Below are 22416 nucleotides of genomic sequence, written 5' to 3'. Positions count from 1 at the left end.
AGCTTCCCACCCACCAATGAGGTTTCTTGGTGTGTGGTGATGAAGACGGAGGGTATGCAAGACCCCCCGGTACCATGCGGCTGGGGGCACCCAGCCCTAAAGAGGCCCACCCCCCACCTCTGTGCCCGGGGAAACCACCCCAAACCCTCCCAGCCAGACCCGTCAGAGGAGCTGGAGATGGGACACGTCCATCCTCTGCCAACGCTGGCTTCCCTGTGCCCAGGCCACCCGGCTCCCTCCAGAGAGGCCCGAGGTGGCCATGCCTGCAGCGTGGCCCCCCAAGGCCAGCCTGACCCCACCCTGCCCCCAGCCGGGGCCTCTGGGAGCAGGAGCAGGTCGGCCCAGGGTCAGAGGCTGTGCTCCAGGTGCCCGCCCCCCTCGGGATCTGTGCCTCACTTTCCCCACCCGTAAAGCAGGCAGCGCAGCCCCAACCTTCCCAGGCTGTGGCGAGGCCCAGGAGATAACACACCCCACAGAGGGTGCAGAGGGTGCTCGGGACACGGGTCACCCCACGGCCTCCTACAACAGTCCTGCCAGCCTCAGGAAGGAGTGTCAGGCGGTCCCCAGACAGGCCACCCCCAGCGGGCAGACCGGGGGTGGGGTGGGGGGCTCAGGCCAGGAGGATGGCAGACGGGGAGCAGGGAGGGTGGGCCCGGGGGGGCAGCCCCTGGGGGTTGGGGATTGGGGGAGTTGGGGGTGTGTGGCGGGCCTGGGAGTGGGGAGGAGGCAGGAGGCAGGGGGGGTGGGGACCCCCGGAGGACAGCTCTTCCGGAACGGGGAGCAGGAGCCCGTGCACAGCTTGGGGCCGCGGCTGCTCCGAGGGTCCCTGCAGGGGCTCTGGTTTGTAGTGAAATGAAAGCAGAAGCTCCTCAGGGCGGAAGCCGGGCACGCGGCCCGGGCTGGGGTCCCCACCTGTGCGGCCCAGTCACGGGGGGCCCAGCCCTGGGGTGAGGAGCAGCTTGTCCTGAGGCACAGGGCTGGGGGGACGGGGGGCGGCCCCTGCACCCTAGGGAGGCCGGGCCCACCCTCGCTTCCGGCTCCTGGGAAACGGGCCCTCAGGGTGCCCTGTCCTGTCCCCCCCCAGCATGGATGGTGACCAGCCCGAGGTGGCTGCAGCACCCAGGGGCCAGGGGACTCCTCTCTCTGAGGAGCACCGTGGAGTGGTGGGTGCTGGGGTCCCCGTCCAATCTCTGCAGGACTGAGGCCCTTGTGCCCCTCCGGGCAGGGAGTGGGGGTGCTGCTGACAGTGCACAGCGAGCCCCCCAAGGCATCCCCTGGTAAAAGCAGCTGCCTCTCCCGAGGTCACCAGCTTGCACCCTGAGGCAGGGCCAGCTGTCCCCTGTCCAGACACAAGGGTGTCCCTGAGAGCCCCCAGGACCCCCAGGCCACGACCTAAGCCAATCAGGGAAGAACCTGTGGGCAGTGTGTGGGAAGGGGGTGCCCCTTCCACCTCCCTGCTGTCCAGGTATCCCCAAGGAGCATGTCCCTCCTCGGGTGGGCCAGAAAGGGTCTCCGGCTTGCAGGAGGATGGTGGGGGACGGTGGCATCGCCAGCTCGCAGCCCTCCCCACATTCCGCACATGGACACTGTTCTTTTGTGAGGCCCAGGCCAGGCGGGCAGGGGGCGCACAGTGGGGCCTTGGCCTGGCCAGGACCTGGCTCGCCCTCCCAGGGGCACCTACAACCTGTGACAACTCTCGGGGCCTCATGGGGATCCAAGGGGGCACCACATTCCCCTCAGCATGCCCGGTCCCCAGGAGCACCCAGGACCTCTACCCACAGGAGTCTGGGCCGGGCAGGGTGCCTCGGTCTGGGGGGGCTCGGCCAGGCACCAGCTGGTGGCCTTGCTGGGGGAGCTTGGGGGCCCTGGGCTGGCACGTCAGGCGCAGACGCCAGCAGTGCCAGCATCATGGGGGCACCGTGGGTCACTCGCCCAGCACTTGCGGAGTAGCCCTCGGTGCTCCATGCTGCAGGCACCCCGTGTGGCCCTGGGGAGCCCACCTGCAGATACCGCCCCCCACCTGTCCTGCTGCCCCAGGCTTGCAATTAGCACTTGTTTTTGTGTCACCCCCTTTGGTGAGCTGGATGCTGGGTTGGTGCTGACGTCTACTTTTGGCACCACACCTCCAGGCTGGGGAGCTGCACGGCCCCCCAAATCCACCCTCCATCTCTCTGGCTTTGGGCTCCATCCACAAAGGGCAGTTTTGGCTGCCCCCCCAAACTTCACAGGCGTCTGCTCCCCCCGGCCAGCCCGGCCTGACCTTCCACACTGCCCTGGGACCTGCTCATGCCCCGTGGGCCCAGGCAGGATGGCTCAGCCGGGTCGCGCCACCCCAGCTCCACCGGCCCCCAGTTCCCCTGCAGCACCAGCAGCTGGGGCCGTGGGCTGTGGGCTCTGGAGCCCGAGTGGCCGGTGGCCAGCCTGCCCGTGAGGGACTGCGGCCGTCAGAGCCTGCCCCAGCCCGGAGGCCAGGCAGGCAGGTGGAGATTATGGGGCTGCCGTGCCTATTTCAGGAAAACTAGTTATCCCCCGCACCGAGAGGGAACTCGCCCAGTAAATGTCTGCAGTGCCCCCGTCCAGAAGGCTGCACACGCCCTAAAGGCAACCCCGGGCCAGGGAGAGGGAGAGCAGGGTCCCCAGGAGCCCTGGGTGTCTGGGGGGCTCCCGGGTGGTGACCAGCTGGGCTCCACCCCCACTGACGCTGCACCTGCCCTCTCACCCCGGGGCTCCCCTCGCCGGCAGTGCCAGCCTCCATGCCACAGGGGCGACAGGTGCCCACAGGTGGGAAGGAGCCCCTGTGCCCTTCTTTCTCCCACTTGCACTGTGAGGCTTTCTGAAGGGCAGCAGGGACTTCCAGGGGTGGGGAGCCAGGCCCCTGGGCCCCTGAACTGACACCCCAGCCCCCCCCGTAGGCCCTGCCCTCCCCTGGCGGAGGTCCGTCCCCACGACTGCCTGAGCCAGGTCGGTGATGCCACAGGACAGGCTGAACAAGGACAAATAACGTAGCTCACGTTTGCCCGGCGCATCCTCTGGGGCCCGCCCTGCCTGTCCTGCCCCCACAGAATCCTGAGGACACCCCAGGGCACATGCTGACGTGAAAGGGGCTCGGAGCAGCTCTGCAGCTCAGCCAGGCCACGTGCTCGGCCAGGGGAGGAGCCGGACTCCGTCCCACAGCTGACCGGCTCCAGAGACCCGGCTGGTCGCTCATCAGCTCCTGCTTCTGAAATGGGGCCCTGCTTTTGCACCAGCCCCAGAACTTCAGTGCCCGTGAGTTCACGTGTCCTCTCTGAGTCCCGCTCTACGGCTATCGAATGAGGCTGCTGCATCAACGAGCGGTTTTCAACTTTTGTCACTGTTGTTGAACCCTTTTGTCAAAAACCAATAAATCTTTCAGGGTACTACATTCTGTAAATGCAGAAGAGCTGGGGGCTTGGCTGAAGTGGGGGGCTGGCCCAGCATCTCCCCCAATGCTCCATGGGCCTGTGTCTACATTCCAAGCAGTGGGTGGGGAGGGGGTCGCATGGGCAGCAGCTCCCACCCCAGGGCTAAGAAGACAGTGGGGGCACAAAGGGACCGATGGAAAAGCCCTCGACCCAAATGGGGACGTGAAAAGAGGACACGCAAGAGACGAGACAAACAGCAAAAAGGGCAAGATGGCAGGTTTGACCTCAACCACGTCATTAGTTACATTAAACGCTAAATGGACCCAACACACCAATTAAAATGCAGAGACGGTGTTTTATTGGATCCAAGGTCCAACTATATGCTCTCCACAAGAGACCCACTTCAAATATACAGACGGCTAAAAGTGAAAAAACGGCACAAGATATCTCACACCAACGCTACCATAAAAATGTTAGAATGGCTAAATCAATATGAGTTACAACAGACTTCAGAACAAAGAAGGTCACCAAAGATAATGAGGGACCGTTTAAATGGAGAAAGAGTGAATTCTTCAAGAAGACATAGCAATCCTAAAAATGTAGGCACCTAATTAGTCAAACTGAAGAAATAGACAAACCCACATGTGCTGGTTTGGATGTATTATGTCCCCCAAAACCCCATTATCTTTGATACAATCTTGTGTGGGCAGACATACTAGTATTGATTGGATTGTGGTTCTTTGAGTGTTTCTATGGAGATGTGACCCACCCAACTGTAGGTGATAACTCTGATTGGATAATTTCCATGGAGGTGTGGACCTACCCATTCCGTGTGGGCCTTGATTAGTTTATTAGATCACTACATAAGCCCAGACAGAAGGAGCGAGCTGCTACAGCCAAGAGGGACACTTTGAAGAACGCACAGGAGCTGAGAGAGGAGCTGCAGCTGAGAGACACATTTTAAAGATGGCCATTGGAAGCTGACACTGGCATTTCAGAGAACGCCATTTTGAAATGCAACCTGGGAGCAAGTGGACGCCAGCCACATGCCTTCCCAGCTAACAGAGGTTTTATGGACACCACTGGCCATTCTCCAGTGAAGTTACCCTTTGCTGATGTGTTACCTTGGACACTTTATGGCCTTAAGACTGTAACTATGTAACCAGATAACCCCCCTTTATAAAAGCCGATCCATTTCTGGTGTTTTGCATTCTGGCAGCATTAGCAAACTGGTACACCACAACTATAATCTTTGATTTCACCACTCCTATCTCAGCCATCAGCAGGAGACAGAAAACCAGTAGAATGTAGAAGATTTGAACAATCCAATCAGCTAACTTGACCTAACTGACATTTATGGAACATTCCATCCAACAACAGAATGCACTTTCTTTTCAAGTGCACACGGAATGTTTGCCAAGATGTACCACATTTGGGGCCAGAAAACAAATTTCGATAAATTTAAGAGGACTGAAATTATTTAAAATCTGTTTTCTGACTACAACAGAATTAAGTCATAAATTGAGAACCAAAATATAGACCCAAGGGTAAAGAAGACATTACAAAGAAAAACAGAAAATAGATTCCAACTGAATGAAAATGAAAACACAGCATATCAAAATGGGTAGAATGTAGCTAAAATAGTGCTCAAATAGAAATTTATAGCCTTAAATGTTTACATTAGAAAAGAGGAAAAATATATAATCAATGATTTAATCTTTTACCTTAATAAGCGAAAAGAAAAAGGCAAATTAAACCCAAAGTAAGTAGAAAAGGGAGATAAAGACATGAGAGGAATTCCATTAAATATAAAATGGACAAACAATAGAGAAAATCAGTGAAATGAAAAAAAATTTTTAAAAACAAAATTGATAAATTTCCAACTAGACCAACTTTAAAAAGAGAATACAAATGATCAATATCAGGAGTGAAAAAGGAGACATTACAGATTCGACAGACAATGAAAGGATAAGAGAATATTAGGAACTTTAGACCAATAAACCTGACATCACGGATGAAATGGACAAATGCCTTGAAAGACACCAACTTCCGGAGCTCACTCAAAAGTGAAAGGGAAAATCTGAATGGCTCTAAATCTGTTGAAGAAATCAAATTTGTATTGTGACACCTTCCCACAAAGAAAACTTCAGTCCCAAAGGCCTTCGCTGAGAAATTTCATCAAACATCTAAGGAAGAAATAAGGCCAGTTTTCCACATATGGAGTCAACATAATTTGTAGAAATTGGCAAGGTGATTCTAAAATTTATGTGGAAATGAAAAGGAACTAGAAAAGCAAAAATAATCTAGACAAAGAAGAACAAAATTAGACACCACCTGATTTCGTCAAGACTTAAGCTATCATAATCAAGACAGTGCCATACTGACGTAAGGACGGACAGACAGAGCTCAGCAGGACAGAGCCCAGAGTTCAGGCCTTTTATTATATGGCCACTTGGCTTCTGATGAAAGTGCCAAACTAATCCAACCAGGCGAAGGAGCATCTTTCAGTAAATAGTGCTTGAAACAACTAGATATCCATAGAGAAAAAATAGCCTCAACTGCTCTCTCAAACCATAAACAAAAAGAAACTCAAAGTGGATCACGGATGTGGACATAAAAGTCAACATCACTAGGAAGGAACAGAGAAGAAAATCTGCTCAATGTCAGGGAAGACTTTGATTTCTTTGACAGGACGCAAAAAGCATGACCAGAGAAGATAAAATGATAATCTGGACTTCACAATTAAAACCTTCCACTCTAAGTGAAAGGTGAGACCCAGGCTGGAAGACATAATCTCTCTCTCTCTCTCTCTCTCTCTCTCACTCTCTCCCTCTCTCCTCCCTGCCTCCCTCCCTCCCTCCCTCCCTCCACACACAAACATGCACATACACACCAAAGGGTGGAATATAAAAGAACTACAACTCAATAATAAGAATTATTAACAAACCCCTCAATTAAAAAGGGCAAACGTGTTAAAAGACTTGAAGAAAGAATGGTTAATAAGCACATAAATAGGTGCTAAAAAGCACTAGTTATTAGGGAAGTGCACAATAAAATCCCAACAAGATCAGCTACACGCCCATTAAAATGGCTGAAATGGGAAACACTGAGGATCCGGAGCTACTGGAGCTCGCGTCCACTGCTGAGGGGATGTGAAACAGAGCAGCCACGTGGGAGAGCAGCCTGGCCGTTTGTGACAGTTAACTCCTACCCTGCCGTCAGAGCCCATCAGACGCACCCTGATCTATTCACCCGAGGGAAATGAGAACACGTCCACACAGAGACGCGCACGGATATTCATGCTGTCTTCACGGACAGTGGTCTACACTGCAAACAACCAAATGTCCATCCACAGGTGGACGGATAAACTCCGGCCCGCCATTCCACGGGATCGCACTCAGCCACAACGGGGCATGATCTACCGATGTGCACAACACACGGACGGGTCTCAAAATAATTGTTATGAAAGAAGCCACAGTGACAAGGAGCCCGGGCCGCAGGGCTCCATTCGCAGGGGACTCTGCAGCTCCACAGTGACCGCGGCGCTCCCTGGCCTGGCAGGAGGGGTTTGTGCGGGGCCCAGGGAACGTTCTGGGGGCGGAGGGAGGCCCTGGACCGACTCAGCGGGGGTCACGCAGGCTGCTCGCGGTGGAGCCATGGAACTATGCACTTAGAAAGGTGCATTTTCTCTACGTAAATTGGGCCTCAACAATATTGGGGTTTTAGGGGTGCATTTTTTTATGGGGTCGCATCCCCTGGGAAAGCTCATTGTCATGCCTCACGGCCTTCAGGTGGGTCCCCAGCGCCCTGGGCTTCCCATGCACCTTTCTGTGGCTGAGATGCCACCCCCGCAGATCTAAAAGGAAACCCCAAGAAAGCGCCTGGGGAGACCCCACTGGCCTGGCACCCCCGGGCCCCCTGCCAGCTCAAGGCTTCTCCAAAGACAAGTGGTGAGTGGAGCGTTTGGGGGCTGCTGGGTTTCCCGAACATTTTTAAAATCCTTTATATATGTATTTTTTACAGAAGTCACATTCAAATAAGTGAAATAATGAAAATTAAAGACAAGTGAGTCATACCGAAACCCAGGAGCTCCCCTGAGGGGAGGAACTGAACTAGTTCTTGCTCTGCTCTTTTTCTCTGTCTCGCTCTCTCGCTTTCCCTCCTCCCTCCCTCCTTCTGTCTCTCCCTCCCCTGCTCTGCCTCCCCCCTCCCCTCCAGCCACCGTCCTCCCAGCTCAGGCCACTGGTTTCCATTCTCTTCCCTTCGCCTGGACAGCAGCCCCCAGGCCGCACCTTGAAAACCCTAAGGCTGCTCAAGGACTGTCCACCCTGGCCCCCTTCTTGGGACCCCCTCACCCAAGAAGCCCCGCCCCCAAGGTCAAAGGTCAGGCCCTCAGGCCTCCACCACCCCAACCACGTGCTCATCCAATCGTCTTGGTTTTATTCTGGAAGAAAAACTAATAGGCAGACATTTTTCCTTCCACCCCAAGCAGCTTTGCATCCCACGTCCCGCCGCCATCAGAAGCGCACATGAAAGAAAACCCAGCCCCGAGCTTCCCCAAAGCGCCCTCAGCGCCGTCCCCAGGGGCCTCCATTCTGCGCTGGGGGCCCCCACCCCCACATTAGAAGCCAGTTCCATCCCTGGCGGCCACATTTCTGGGCCCCAGAAAGCCTTCCCCCTAAAAGCAGGCCGCCCCCCATCTCTGCTGCCCGATGGCCAGCAGCCGGAGCACCAGTGACCCTGGCTGACAGCAGACGGGCACCCAGGGGCAGCTGGAGGAGTCAGCGTTTTCAGGGCCAGTGTCAGTAAGGCCGGCGGCTGGACCTGGGGCAGCTCGGGCACCCGCTGGCCGTCCCAGCCGAGGCTGGTCCCTCCGGGATACCCAGGCTTCCTGCATGCTGGCACTGCAGTCAGGCTTTCCTATGCCATCCAGGCTTCACATGGCCCCATGGTGGGCACCCTCACCACCCTACCCTCTCGAGAAGGAGGAAGCTCGTGCCCAGGAAGGTCAGGGAAAGCTGCCAGGCCGGGTGCAGCCCCAGACGGCTCCGCGTGCCCAGCCCAGGGACTCTGGTGGTCATCGGCCCGCAGAGGTCTCTGCCCCAGGTGGCCGTTGACCATCACTATCGGGATTCTCCTAGTAAAATCCCCAACACCCAGCACCCGCATCGTTTGCAGACGTGCAACCACGTGGCCTTGCCAGGCGCCAACAGGAGCGAGCAAACCTCCGGTGTCAGCCCTGCGCAAGCCCTCAGGGGGCGCGGTCAGCTGCACTGTGGAAAGGCCGCAGGTGGGACCCCCGGGCCACGCGGCCTCCTCTCCAGGGAAAGGGCTGGAAACGAAGCTGGAGCTCATCCTTGGAGCCGAGGGCAGAGTCTCCCACAGGCCCCACCCAGTGCCGCTGGAGTGGGGCCGACACTCCTGACCCAGGAACTGTAGGAGGGCTTAACAGGAACTCCACCAGGTCTGCTAATCACAGGCCACGGGTTCTGGAACAAGCCAGGCACCTGAACATGGGGATCCCGTGCGCCCCAGCTCTTACTGAGGCAACCCCCTACCCGGTACCTGCACCGCTCCCCATGGAGTGGCCACCAGGCTGGGGAGCCCAGACACACACACACACCTCGAGTTATTAATGAACACAACACGCATGTGAGAGACAAAGATCAAGAGTTTCAGACGTGAAGTTTTGCTTAAGTTCTTACCCATTTGAGACTCCAGTTTCCCGCACAGCGCACCCTGGTTTCCCTTTAGCCCATCCTCCCCGCAGTCTCCTCCTGGAACAGTGAATCCACGACACCCACACCCAAGTGCCACGCCGGCGAGCCACTCCCTTGGCAGCTACGGGGGCTGCGGGCAGAGCACAGGGCACCAGCCCCGATGCTGTGCTGGCTTCCCCAGTGGGGTCCCCCAGGCAGAGGTGGTAACAGGAGGTTTCTGGAGCTTTCTTGGAGGTGCATGAGTTGGCTTGGACTCCTGCACAGCCTCACAGCTCATTAATGCAATATCAGCCATACCTAGAGATTTAAAATTTCATGAGATTGTTCTTAAGCAAGCAGCAAAAACTGCTGAGGCCGCTCAGCACACAAGGAGGTGAGGAGGCCACGCCGACAACCTTGAGGATCCCTGCCAGCACCTGGCTTACATCCAGTGACGTCAGAGGCCATCGCGGAATGAGCAGGTGGAGGAGCTGCAAGTTTCTAGAACGTTCCACCATTGAAGCAATATTCCATGCGATGGAGACACTTCCTGAGTGTTCTCACCAACGGCTTCCTTCATCCGTGACGTCTGCCCACCGCGGCCCCACTCCCAGCCAGCCCCGCTCTCTGCCCTGAAGCTCCCGTCCACTCATTTGGCACTGCCCCCCTCGGAAGAACCATTTTCCCAAAACCCCTTGGCGTGGAACCAAAATGAACGTGACCCTTTGATCTTTGCAGCCTTACCTGCCCGGCTGCGAGAGGGAGCTAAAGCTTACTTGGAGGGGCTGGAACATATCTGCTCGGGATTTTCTGGCAAAACCTCGATTTTTAGGCTGATCCAGAGAACATTACAAGGGAAGGAGTGAGAGTGGGGGTACGGCTGGAGCCCCGGGGAGGGAGGCCGGCCACAGACAGCCGGGGTGCTGAGCCTCCCAGGAGGGGCACCGGTTGGAGTGGACCCCGTCGGTGCTTGGTGGGAGATGGCCCTTTTGAGACCTGGAGGACACGGCCTGTGAGTGTGGCAGCTCGGAAGGAAGGGGTCCCCACGGCCACAGACCAAGGAGAAACGTCGAGGCTCTTTTCCCCCACACATTTTATTTAAATATTAAATTAAAAAACACACATTGACTAATCACTTGGCATACATTTCTCATTTCAACATAAGAAATAAAATAACTCTGTTAGGATAAAAAACAAACCACTATGTACATCTGAGTCCGACCACGTAGTGTCTGAATGGGCCACCGGCCACAAGCTGCGAGTGGCCCGGGGAGAACGCCTACAGAACGCACCCCACACACTCCACACACACACAAGAAATGAAAACATGACCTGACCGTCCTCCAAGAGAGGTTCTACAGCAATAAGGAAAGGGAAAAAAAAACACAGAAGTAAAGTGCTCGTCATTGCTTCAGAGAGGGAACGCGCAGCGGTTTCTGAGCTTTCGATCCATGGCACTGGGACAGAAATCGTTTTAGGAAGGGCAAACGGTTTTCAGCGTTGGAATCGATTGTGCCACCTCCGTGGAAACGAAGGCGAGGCACCGGCTGCCCAGGGGCTCAGAATCGCCCGTCCGGAAGGTTCTCCCCGTCTGAGCAGATTTCAGCGGTTCTGTCTGTGGCAGGGTCCCTCAGCACGGGGTGGCTGGCCCCAGCTTCCCCAGACGCCCGGCCTGTCGTCCTACCCTCGCGGGGACTTGGTCAATCTTTGGCTTTTAAAACACCCCCTTCCCTTTCTCCACTACCTTTAACACCGCAGGCTGTGAGGAGCCCACGTGAGCTGAAGGCACCTGGCTAGGTAGGGGCGGGCACCTGGCGGGCAGATGCCCGTGGGAAGCAGCAGTTTTCCTCGCTTAATTCCAAAGAGGCTTTGAGAAGATGGAGCCGCCGCATGGGGGTACCGAGCTGGGGGCCCCTGAGGGAAGGAAAAGGCCCTGAGCCCCCCACCCACCCACAAGTGGGTGCCAAAAGGAACGTTCCCCAACATTATCCAAGAGGGAAAGTGAAGCCAGAAACACAAAAGTGTAGTAAAAGTATAAAAGATAAGTAGTGTATCTCTATCCTATTTGTATACACGTAAAATATTTGTGTAAAAAGGAAAGCCTAAAAACATTGACCTAAACATCTCGTTTCGTTTTCTTCGAACAAAAGCCAAACGCAGGGAGCCCACCCTGAGCGGGGCCGTGCAGGTTCGCAGAGGCAGGACGGAAGGTTCCAGGCCGGGGGCCGGTGCCTGCGTCCCCAACTCTGCCAAACAAGTGCGGCTGCGCACTACTGCACATCGCGCCCCCCAACCTCACTGCCCCCCAAGTCGGTTGTTCTTTTTGGACCCTGATAATGAAATGCGTAAAAACTTAATTAGCAGCGGAAATAAAATGTGCAGCAAGAGAAGAATTCTCCCCCAGCTTCTTCAGAGGCCTGGGGACTCCGCAGGGGAGGGGGTGGGAGACGGAGGGAGGGTCCCCCAGCCCGGGCTTCTCTGTTCATTCTTGAGCTTCCTCTGAAGAATGCTTGAACACCAATTCTTGAGCAGTTTATAAAACTTCTTATTGAAAACAATAAAAAAACTTGACTCTGGGTTCTGGTATCAAGGGAGAAAAATTCCGAGGATTTGTAGGTTATCTTCTCCCGGGCTGACGATTACAGCTTTGTAAAAACCAATACGTAAAGCGGAAAGTTCACAGTTTCATTTAAAGCATAAATGTTTCAGAAAGTGGAGAATGATTCACAACCCAAAGAAAAAAAGACACTAATCGACACGCACACACGCACACAACGCAACGTGGAGCCTCCACTTCTGTGGCCATGGAGGCCCGCTTCACGCCACGGTTTCAGAGGTAACTGTCGGGGGGCCGCGGACAGCACCCCCTCCGCCATCACGACCACCCACGTTCCCAGGCTTCCCTCCTCCGGCCCTTCCCAGCCACCGCCCTTCAGCTGTCACATCCCCCAGTGTTTTCAATCCTTAGCCACAGTTATTCAGTGCAAAGGAAAAAAACAAACAAACCAAAAATAAACTAAAAAGCCCAAATACCTAACATATTGCTTGTTTCACTTCTAGAAAGTTATTGGCTTTGAGTCCAGAAACATCTTCACACACGCTGAGATTATTGCTTCGAAGGGTTGGTCAGCCCAGGCCGGGGAAGGAGGGGCCGTGAGCTGAGGCTGTGGCTGGGGGGCAGCCGAGGCAGGGGGCACAGGGCACCAGGAGGTCCACAGCGGCTGAGCCCAGGTCCTCGCGGCACTGGAGGGTCCCCAGCGGCCGAGCCCGGCCCCTCCTCACTGCACCAGCACGTAGGCTCCCCGCGGGCAGCAGCTCAGGCCCTCCATCTCGCAGTCCCCCGGCGGCAGCCCCATGGGCTTGAAGCTTGGGGACAGCACGGCCAGGGGGGGCAGCGGGGGCAGGGGCAGCACGTGGCTGCTGAGGTGCAGGTGGGCGTCCAGGAGCTGGGCCGCCGAGGCCACGGGCGAGGTGCTGGCTGGGGGCAGGTGCGGCGGCATCAGCAGGGCGCTGGGGAGCTGGGGGGCTGGGGGGCTGTCCTGGGGGCCGAGGGTGGGCGGGGCCGCTGGGTGGTGCTGGAGCTGGAGCAACCTGGCAGGAACGCGGGAGGGGAGGTCACCCGGGGCCGTGACGGGCACCACAGTCTAGGGACCCACACACTCGGGGGCCCACAGCTGACCCCCGGGCGGGGGCTGACGGACCCACGCGCACCTGGCCCTCGCGCACGGCCGCTCAGGGCCTCCAGCCGACACGCTTTCCTTCCCGCCAGCCCACCCCTGCTCATGGGCTTCTAAACCACACAACCCGAGCAAATGCCCCCAAACCTGGATGGCAATCCCCAGAGCAGGGGACACTTTGGGGACAAGGTCACTTAGGCAACACCGCACTCCGTGTGGGAGCCACGCCATGGTGGGCAGCCCCCTACCTCTGCTGGTGGAGCACGTCTTCCAGCAAGCTCTGGCCCTCGCGGCTGCCGGCTCCCAAGCTGTAGGGGCCCGGGCTCTGGGCGGGCGGCTGGAAGGCGCTCGGGCCACCCCTGGGGGCCTGGCTGGAGGAGGAGGAGGACGGGCACACATGGCGAGCCAGGCCCTTGATTTTGTTCAGCCCCAGCAGCCCTTTGGCCCTTGCGCTCTTCCTCAGCTGCTGGCGGAAGGCCTTCAGCCCTGGGGACACAGACAGGAGCTGTTTCAGGGTGGCTGTCTCCCAGCCCAGGTTTGCGGGGCTCACTTGGGGGCTCCCGGCCTCGGGAGGACGTGAGGAAACCATGGAGAATGCGAATGGGATCCTCATTCCTTCCTAAAGGGTCAGGGGTCCCCTCTGGTCACCTGCTCGCTTCTTACAACACCCCCCCCCAGGTGCCAGCTGCCTCCTGAGGGTGGGGCAGCAGGACTAGTCCTGAACTAGATGGCGTCTGGGCGGACGGTGGACTTGTCAAGAAAGGAGGGCGTGGCTCATGCCGTGGGATGCCGGGGTTCACTGGGAAGCCAGCGCAGACGCAGAGGGGGCTCAGGGGCACCTCCAGCCCTGTACCAGTGGGTGGGTAGGGGGCAGGCAGCCAGGCAGGGGCAGCTTTGGCTGGAGGTCCCTCCCCAACCCCTTCCCTCCGCTGCCCAGTGTCCCAGGGCTCTGGTGCTTTGGGGACTGGCCAGCAGAGGCGGCACATCGTGCCCTGGGACCCCCGGCTGCCTGTAGCCGCCCACTCAGTCCTCTGCCGGCCCCGCCCGGGCCCAGCTGGAGAATGAGGAAGACACCGTCTGCCACCAAGGACAAAGTGACGCCTTTCAGGGAGGGAGGGGACCTCACCTTGTGTGAGCGAGGTGTCCGAGGCCCTCCGTCCTTCCTGGAAGCTGACGGGGAGCAGGACGGCCCCGCCCAGGCCCCCCTGCAGCACCGGCGTGGCGGACTGGGCGCCCAGGAAGGGCGAGGCGGGGCCCAGCGGGGAGCAGGTGCCCAGCAGCCTCAGGGCAGCTGGGCCCTCGCTGAGCCCCAGGGGGCCGTCGCTAGCCGAGAAGGTCGGGCAGCTGTCGGAGGTGGTGCCTTCGGAAGGGCTCGCCGCCACGGAGGAGGCAACCACGATACCTGGGGGAGCACACACTCCTCAGGGGGGCCCCATGCACAGGGCCAGGGACCTCGCTGCCCCAGGGTGAGCCCCAAACCAGCCTCCCTACCAAAGCAGCGACACTTAGTGCCTCTGAGTGTGACTGTGCAGCCTCGAGGATGAGAACTGACGGCAAATCCTGGGACCCCGCATCACCAGAGGCTGCCACGGCCACGAACCCCCTGCCCAGGCTGCAGGACGCCCTGCCCACGGGGGCACTTACACGGAGGGGCACACGGGGAGAAGTGGCTGGAGACCTCGGCCAGCGTGTGCCTGCGGCCCGGGGTGCCAGGCAGGGGCAGGGGGGCCTGTGCCTTCAGCTCCTCCTCCAGGCTCGGCCCCTGCCAGACCTCCTCACTGATGGCCGTGTCCAGCAGGCTGCTGGGGGACCCGGAGCAGTGCCGGAACATTCCATTGCAGTTGGCGTCCACGGGGAAGAACAAGGGCTGCAGGGCCGAAACCCGCAGTCATCTCCTGGGCCTGAGAGCTGGCCATGCTGGGGAAGAGGGGACCCTACGGGCATGGGGAGCCCCCAGCCCACCTGGGGTGAGCATCCCGGGCGCCCACACACCTGGAGGGAGCTGCTGAGCTCGCAGTCCATATCGGCCGGCAGGACGGATTGCACCAAGGCCTGCGCCTGGGGGCCCAGCAGGCAGGGCCGGGAGGAGTCGCCGGAGAGGCCTTCCTGGGGCACCTGGGCGGCAGGAGGGGAGGCGCACCTGAGCAAGGGGACGCCGGGCCAGGGCCAGGGGCGGCAGTGGGCTCGGGAGGGAGGACCCTCACCTCAAAGCTGCTGAGCTCCGAGCTCCTGGGCCTCGGCAGTGGGGCCATCCCCAGCCGGGCTGGTGGCGGGGTGTTCCGGAACTCCTCCAGCCGCTCGAGCAGGAGGTAATAAATCGCAGCAAAGTGGTTGTAGCTGCCGTTCTGTAGAGACTGGGAGAGACGAACGGAGGTTATCATGGAGGCGGGCGGAAGAGGGCGCATGGGGGAGGACAAAGGGGTGTGTGTACTCGTGCAGGGGTGCCTGGTGTGTGTGTGTGTGCGCGCTGGTGCAGGGGGTGCCTGGTGTGCGTGTGTGTGTGTACTGGTGCAGGGGTGCCTGGTGTGGGTGTGTGTGGGTGTGCTGGTGCAGGGGGTGCCTGGTGTGTGGGTGTGTGCTGGTGCAGGGGTGCCTGGTGTGCGTGTGTGTGGGTGTGCTGGTGCAGGGGGTGCCTGGTGTGGGTGTGTGTGTGCGCGCTGGTGCAGGGGGTGCCTGGTGTCCGTGTGCGCGCTGGTGCAGGGGGTGCCTGGTGTCCGTGTGTGTGTGTACTGGTGCAGGGGTGCCTGGTGTGCGTGTGTGTGGGTGTGCTGGTGCAGGGGGTGCCTGGTGTGGGTGTGTGTGTGCGCGCTGGTGCAGGGGGTGCCTGGTGTGCGTGTGTGTGTGTGTACTGGTGCAGGGGTGCCTGGTGTGGGTGTGTGTGTGTGTGCTGGTGCAGGGGGTGCCTGGTGTGGGTGCATGTGTGTACTAGCGTAGGGAGTGCCTGGTGTGTGTGTGTGTGTGTGTGTGTGTGCTGGTGCAGGGGGTGCCTAGTGTGCGTGTGTGTGTGTACTGGTGCAGGGGTGCCTGGTGTGTGTGTGTGTGTGTACTGGTGCTGAGGTGCCTGGTGTGTGGGGGGGGTGTGTGCTGGTGCAGGGGGTGCCTGGTGTGCGTGTGTGTGTGTGTGCTGGTGCAGGGGGTGCCTGGTGTGTGTGTGGTGTACTAGTGTAGGGAGTGCCTGGTGTGTGTGTGTGTGTGCTGGTGCAGGGGGTGCCTGGTGTGTGTGTGTGTGTGTGTGTGTGTGTGTACTGGTGCTGAGGTGCCTGGTGTGTGGGGGGGTGTGTGCTGGTGCAGGGGGTGCCTGGTGTGTGTGTGTGTGTACTGGTGCAGGGGTGCCTGGTGTGTGTGTGTGTGTGTACTGGTGCTGAGATGCCTGGTGTGTGGGGGGGTGTGTGCTGGTGCAGGGGTGCCTGGTGTGCGTGTGTGTATGTGTGCTGGTGCAGGGGATGCCTGGTGTGGGTGCATGTGTGTACTAGTGTAGGGAGTGCCTGGTGTGTGTGTGTGTGTGTGTGCTGGTGCAGGGGGTGCCTGGTGTGCGTGTGTGTGTGTGTACTGGTGCAGGGGGTGCCTGGTGTGGGTGTGTGTGTGTGTGCTGGTGCAGGGGGGTGCCTGGTGTGTGTGAATGTGTGTACTAGTGTAGGGAGTGCCTGGTGTGTGTGTGTGTGTGTGTGCTGGTGCAGGGGGGTGCCTGGTGTGTGTGTGTATGTGTGTACTGGTACAGGGGTGCCTGGTGTGGGGGTGTGTGTGTGTGCTGGTGCAGGGGTGCCTGGTGTGCAGGGGGTTGGGGGTGCTGGGACACTTCTCCGTCCAGTTGCTGAGGCCTCCCTGGAGCCTGGGTTCTGTCGCTCCGAGGCGTACAGCTGCCCTCGTGTGCGTCCAGGCCCCCATGTCGCCTGGCAGGGCAAGCCCAGGTGGGGCCGGGCACTCACCTCCAGCGTCCTCTGCCTGTCCACGCCCAGTGCCTGCATGAGGCCCAGTGCCTGCTCATCGTAGGTGCCCAGGCTGGAGCTGCAGCCGCGCAGCGGGCAGGGGGCCGGCGGCGGGGCAGGGGCGGCCTGCATCCACCGGTGCTGCTTGATCTGGGCGATGGGGATCCGCTTGGCAGGGTCCACCACCAGCATGCGGCGGATCAGCGTCTCGCAGTCTAGGGGGGTCAGAGTTGGTGCACTGAGCCCCCCCCGAGGGCCAGGCCGGCACCTGCTCACATCAACCCCCCACCCCGCTCCCCACCTCAGCACTGTGGGGCCCGAGGCAGCTGCCTCCCTCCCACGACAATCTACACCTGGAAAGAACGCTGTGGCCAAGGGCAGGGAGCCGCCAGGCCACCTCACCACTCACGGCGAGGAAGGACCCGCTCTGATGCTTCTAATGGCCGCCAGGCTGACCCATCAGTACCCCCCCACACCCCAGCTCTGTGAGCGCCTCAGTGGCACGATGGGTAGGGCCAAGGCCCTGGGGCCAGCACCGGGAGACAATCCCGCAGACCAGGCTCGCCGGCTTTCTGGGACACGCCCACGAGGGAAGGGCCCGTGCCTGGATGCCAAGAAGGCTCGCCAGGGGTGGGGTTTCCTCCGCGGGCACCTAGCAAACAGCCCACAGCCACAGGTGGCTGATTCACAGGGACAGTCAAGCTGGCATTTCAGGAAACGAGTTCCTCCTCATCCTCCAAAACAGTCACCCCAGTGTGGCAGCCCCGCAGGCCAGCCCGGAGACTCCCGGGAGCCCTCACCTTGGGACATGAAGAAGGGGATGCGGAAGCGGCCCTCCAGCACCCGCTGCCTCAGGGTGGGCAGGTTGGGCCCGTCAAAAGGGAGCGAACCACAGACCAGGACGTACAACACGACCCCCAGGCTCTGCAGAGAAAAGGAACGGCCCTGTGAGCATGTGTGGCCTGCCCAGGAGCATGGCCTGGGAGCACAGCCCGGGAACCCTGACTGGGAGCACAGCCCAGCAGCCTTGCCTAGAAGCATGGACCAGGAGCATGGCCCAGAAGCCCTGCCTGGGAGCACAGCCCAGGTGCCCAGGAGCACAGCCCAGGAGACCTGCCCAGGACCACCGCCCAAAACAGCAGAGCACGCACTGTGTGCGTTCAGACTCTTACCCAAATGTCCAGCTGGGGGCCTTCGTACGCCTTCCCTTCAAACACCTCAGGGGCTGCATAGGGGGGACTCCCACACCACGTGGAGAGGGGCTCCCCCGAGTTGTAGAAATTCCCAAATCCAAAATCTGAGTGCCAAAGCAGCAGCCGGATGAAGGCAAACAGAAAAAAATTAGCACTGCCGTGGCAAAGATGAGTGTGGACAAGTCCCCCGAGGCCCCCCGGCCCCGGCCGCGCCCCCTTGCCTGCCAGCTTGATGTCCATGGCGCTGCCCAGCAGCAGGTTCTCCGTCTTGAGGTCCCGGTGGACGACGTGGCGGCTGTGGCAGTACTCCACGGCCGACAGGATCTGCCAGAACTTCTCCCGCGCCTCATCCTCGCTCAGGCGCCCGTTGGACGTCAGGTAGTCTGGGGAGCGCCAGAGCCCAGCTGAGCCCCGAATTCAGAAGTAGGGCCGCCCCTACCCCCCACCCCAGGGTGCAGCTGAGGAATGCTGGGGAGCATTAGACGTGCAGACCCCCACGCTGGAGAAGCAAGTCCTGACGAGCCAACGCCGCATGTTTCAAGCAGACACTCAAAATGAGTGCGACTTACCAAACATCTCCCCATTCTTCGCAAACTCGGTGACAATGTAAAGCATATCCTTGGTCTCCATGACCTAAAACGAGAAGCCCCAACATTACCCACAGGCCCACGGGAGAAACAACCTCAGGACCCTGCCAATGTTGAACTTCCTTAGGACTGGTAGGCACACATCATTTTAAAAAGGAAAGTAAAACTTCTGCACTAAAGAAACAGATAAAGAGTTTCCTCTGCAGAAAGGCAGAAGTAAACTGCTCATGGACTTGCCTATCCCTGCACGTTTCTTCTCTCAAAAAAGATCTGCGTTTATTAGAATTTTTTTATATCACTCTACTGAACTCAGACTGCCTCACGGCCTTCTCAGACTTTCTTTAAGGAACCTCACAGGTTAACAGACTATTCAAGCTGGTATTTGCAGCCCGAATGCACTGAATAATAGATAACAAATACCCTGTTCCAACTTGCTTTATGGACATGAAAAATTAAGCTGAAGAAGGCAGCCTGGCCAGGTAAGGGCTTGCATCACAGACTCCTCAGCATGTGTCAATACAGACCTTAAAACTTCATTTACAGATCAAGAATTTTGTTTTACTTTGAACAATTTTTTAAAGATTTAAAACATATTAACTAACAGGCAAGGTAAAACAAATGCATGTGTATCTGAAGAGGGAGACACAATACATTCTTCTAGAAGCTAAGACTTCTTTAGGCTTTAAGATATAGTTATTCCTTTAAAAAGAGACTTAAAAGATAGCTGCTTTGAACCATAAATCTGCAACAAAAGTAAACACAATGCAGTTTAGTTGGAATTTTAACTGCCCATGCCCCTAAATACACAAGAGAGTGATATGTTAGAAAATGTCTGTTTATCCCTTTTTTCAGTTTAGGAAACAAAAAAAAAAGGAGGAAAAGAAAAAATTTAAGAGTAAAAATGTTTTGAGTGAAGTGTCATGGCAGGGTTCCGGGCTCTGTGCCAGCTGGATGAAAATTAGTCAAAACTAGAGCAGTAAAAATCACCCCGCCATCACCAAATTCCACCGGCCTCAGATGGTTGAGGAATCGTAGATGGCAGTAAGAAAATCCACCTGCAGACAAGTCCTCTGAAACTGGTCACAGGGGAAATTCAATTAGTTAACAAAGCTAATTCCACACGAGCAACGTACATGATGGCGCAGCCAAAACCACAAACCAGCCAGCCCGCTCCTGCCGAAATGTGGGGGGCACATGCCACAGGCCCAGGCATCCCTCACCATGAGCAAATCCCAGGCATGTGGGGGCCATACACCGTACAACGACAGCAGAAACCGAGCGCAGATCCCGAGAACCACGCAAGTCCGGACACGCAGCTCGTCCGGGAGTCCACCCTCTACCTTTCACCGGCACAGAGCCTGCCGGGGGAGGATTCTAAACTATCAGGAATTCGCTCTCCTCCGGCATTTTCCACCTTGCCTTGCCAATTTGAGGCAGCCACGCACGTGACCCTCCCCTGGTCGTCTCAGCTTCACGGGGGCTCTTGAGAACCACAAGGAGGAACCTGCACCCAACGCAACCAAATAAAACACTGAGAACTTGCAGAAAATTTGCTGTTCTGCAAGTAGACTTGGTTTTATCTTTGCAAACTGGTCATTTATGACTAGGGGGCCCTAAGAGAGTGCTTTGCTGTCCTAATTAATCGAATCTGCACTAGTTTCTCAGAGATATCATTTATTAGTTTCCACACAAGAGCAAAAAATAAAGCCACGGAACAAACCAGCAGGAGTGAGGCACGCTCCTCACTGGGATTAAATTACAAGCTCCTCATTCTTAACGCGCAGAAGTATTTCCATCTCTCCACTTTCGGTGGAAGGGTTTAAACAGGGAAGACAAGCGCTCGCTGCTGCCTTTGCAAAGATAAGTTAATGAGAACTTGTAAGGGCGGTTGGTTTAAAGTTTAATAATTATCTGCGAAGGCGGAAGTTCCCAGTTTCACTCAAAATCCTTTTATACTGAGTGCTTGACCTGTGACGACACTACAGATGTTTGTTTGTATTCACAGTACAGTAAATATAACAACCAACCTCTACACATCTAGAACTAGAACAAATTGCACTACTGAAATTTTAATGAAGCAGATCTTGATTGTGATCCAAAAGAAAATAATTGTAAATATATGTGCACGGCTGACAAAAACCGTATTTGCCTTACATGAACACTCCCAGATTCCGCACTTCCTCCCACCCACACCCAAAAAAGGGCAACCTTCAGAAACTGCAGACTTTTGTTAAGAATAAAAAATGAACAGGGAAAGGCAACTTGGGTCCTTACCTGATAAAGCTTTATGATATGAGGATGGCTCAAGAGCTTCATAATCTGAACTTCTCGATATATTTTCTCCAAATTGCTTGGATCTAATCTTGTTTTATCGATTATCTTGATTGCAACCTACAGGTTTTAAAAAGAGCATTTTCTTTAAAAATTAAAACCTCACTTACCCTAACACACCCTTTTCATTTTTTACAGGTTAACTTCTAAAACACTTTATGTCCCCCAAAAGGTCACAAAACGTTGGGGAAAAAATAACCACAGCAACTACTCATATTACTTAAAATAATCGAAGTTAAATAAAGTCTTAACTATTTGCAGACTCACTATTCAGTGCCTTAGCTCTGAATCCACCCAGACCCCCGTCCTGGTTTTTGGTCAATATCTTCTTTACTCTCCCCTTACTATTTGTAGAAATTATGCAGAAACATAACCTAAAAGACTTTTTTCTTTGCCAAACCAAAACCTGTGAGCCTTTTAGCGTTAGGACAATGGCCCCCCGAGCGGGGAACCGGCCGCCCTGCGCCCCGGCTCGTCCCTCCCGGGGGCGCCGGGCAGGGTCCTCGCCGGGCAGGGCGGCCCCGCGCGCGCACCTGCGTCTTGGTGACTCGGTGCCGGGCCAGCTTCACCACCGCGAAGTTGCCTTTGCCCAGGGTCCGCTCGATGTCGTAGAAGCCCACGCGGAGGGGCTTCTGCGCGCCCTGGCCGGCGCCCGCGGGGGCCCGGCTGAACTCCGACATGATCACCATGGCTCCGCGGCCGCACCTGCCGGACACCGGGAGGCGGCTCAGACCCCGCCGCGCCCCACGGCCCGGAGCCCCGCGCGCGCCCACCCACCCGAGCCCCTCCGGCCCCGCGAACCCCTGAGGGAGGCGTGTGCGCCTCCCGCCCACAACAAAGGGACGCCCCGCGGGCTGCGCGGGCCCGCGTCCCCCGCCCGCGACCCCCGGGCGCGCGTACCTGCGGGCCGCGGGGCCCCCGAGCGGCTGTGGGAAGCCGCGTCCCGCCCGCCCGCCGCCGCCTCACCTCGCCGCCTTCCGCGGGCCCGCCGGCCGAGACCCGGAGCGCGCAAGCCGGGAAGCCCTAGCCGGCCCGTGCGGCCCCAGCGCCCCGCCGCCCCAGCCGCCCGCCCGGCCGTCCGCGCCGCTCCCGCCGCCGCTGCCGCCGCCGCCCGGGCCGCCGCCGCATGTCAGCTCTGAGCCGCCGGCGCGCCGCACGCGGAGCAGCCCCGCCAGGCCCCGCCCCCGCCCGCCCAGGCCCCGCCCCGCCGCCGGCCCCGCCCCCGCCCGCCCGAGAGGGGCCGCCCCATTGACGTCGCTTTGACGCCAGAGCGACGCGCGGCCCAGCGCCGGGCGGAGGGAGCGCGGGAGATCGGGCCGTTGCCAAGAGACGGGCGGCTCTGACGCGCGCGCCGACGAGGCCGTCGCCCGGGCGACCGCGGCCCGGTGACGTCAGCCGCCCGAGCCTGTGCGCGCCGCGAGCTCGCCCGCGCGTCGCCCTCTGCCGGGAGCGGCGGGCGCTGCAGGGCTTAACCCCTTCGCTGCCGCGCCCGCACCTGCGTGCGGCCCGCGCCTTTCCCGACGGCGGCCGGCGTGCACCTTCCCGCCGGCCCTGCGGTCACCGCGACTGGGGGAAGCGCCCCGAGCTGGGCTTTCGGGCGCAGAAAGCGGCTGCAGGGTT

The 22416-nt window shown here is 58.2% G+C and overlaps 2 protein-coding genes across 2 annotated transcripts; both read right to left on the bottom strand.

Moving 5' to 3' along the window:
* Positions 1-610: 610 nt before the first annotated feature.
* On the bottom strand, positions 611-3326 carry LOC119541660 (basic salivary proline-rich protein 3-like). The gene is made up of 6 exons (XM_037845788.1): positions 3012-3326; positions 2720-2833; positions 2536-2595; positions 2261-2435; positions 1832-1966; positions 611-912 (listed from the first exon to the last, which is right to left on the bottom strand). Exons 1-6 carry the CDS (start codon positions 3324-3326, stop codon positions 611-613), a joined length of 1101 nt encoding a protein of 366 aa, XP_037701716.1.
* A 6831-nt stretch (positions 3327-10157) lies between these two features.
* Positions 10158-21906, bottom strand: SIK1 (salt inducible kinase 1). The gene is made up of 14 exons (XM_037830944.1): positions 21763-21906; positions 21330-21501; positions 20740-20856; positions 18448-18511; positions 18100-18261; positions 17858-17982; positions 17486-17609; positions 16686-16900; positions 14964-15113; positions 14752-14874; positions 14404-14626; positions 13886-14161; positions 13008-13245; positions 10158-12673 (listed from the first exon to the last, which is right to left on the bottom strand). Exons 2-14 carry the CDS (start codon positions 21483-21485, stop codon positions 12361-12363), a joined length of 2286 nt encoding a protein of 761 aa, XP_037686872.1. The 5' UTR covers positions 21486-21501; positions 21763-21906; the 3' UTR covers positions 10158-12360.
* Positions 21907-22416: the final 510 nt, after the last annotated feature.

This window comes from Choloepus didactylus, chromosome 1 (genome assembly GCF_015220235.1).
Source record: "Choloepus didactylus isolate mChoDid1 chromosome 1, mChoDid1.pri, whole genome shotgun sequence".
NCBI lineage: Eukaryota > Metazoa > Chordata > Mammalia > Pilosa > Megalonychidae > Choloepus > Choloepus didactylus.
This window is presented reverse-complemented; position numbering and strand designations above follow the sequence as displayed.

Excerpts from the sequence above, each read along its gene's own strand:
- SIK1 (XM_037830944.1), bottom strand. The coding sequence starts at position 21,485 with ATGGTGATCATGTCGGAGTTCAGCCGGGCCCCCGCGGGCGCCGGCCAG. Across the intron at positions 17,983-18,099 it reads CATGGACATCAAGCTGGCAG|ATTTTGGATTTGGGAATTTC; the intron begins GCAAGGGGGCGC and ends TTTGGCACTCAG. Across the intron at positions 17,610-17,857 it reads GCCCCCAGCTGGACATTTGG|AGCCTGGGGGTCGTGTTGTA; the intron begins GTAAGAGTCTGA and ends TTTTCTCTGCAG.
- LOC119541660 (XM_037845788.1), bottom strand. The coding sequence starts at position 3,326 with ATGCAGCAGCCTCATTCGATAGCCGTAGAGCGGGACTCAGAGAGGACA. Across the intron at positions 2,436-2,535 it reads ACTGGGCGAGTTCCCTCTCG|TCCCTCACGGGCAGGCTGGC; the intron begins GTGCGGGGGATA and ends TGACGGCCGCAG. Across the intron at positions 1,967-2,260 it reads GTCCCAGGGCAGTGTGGAAG|CATGGAGCACCGAGGGCTAC; the intron begins GTCAGGCCGGGC and ends GGGTGCCTGCAG.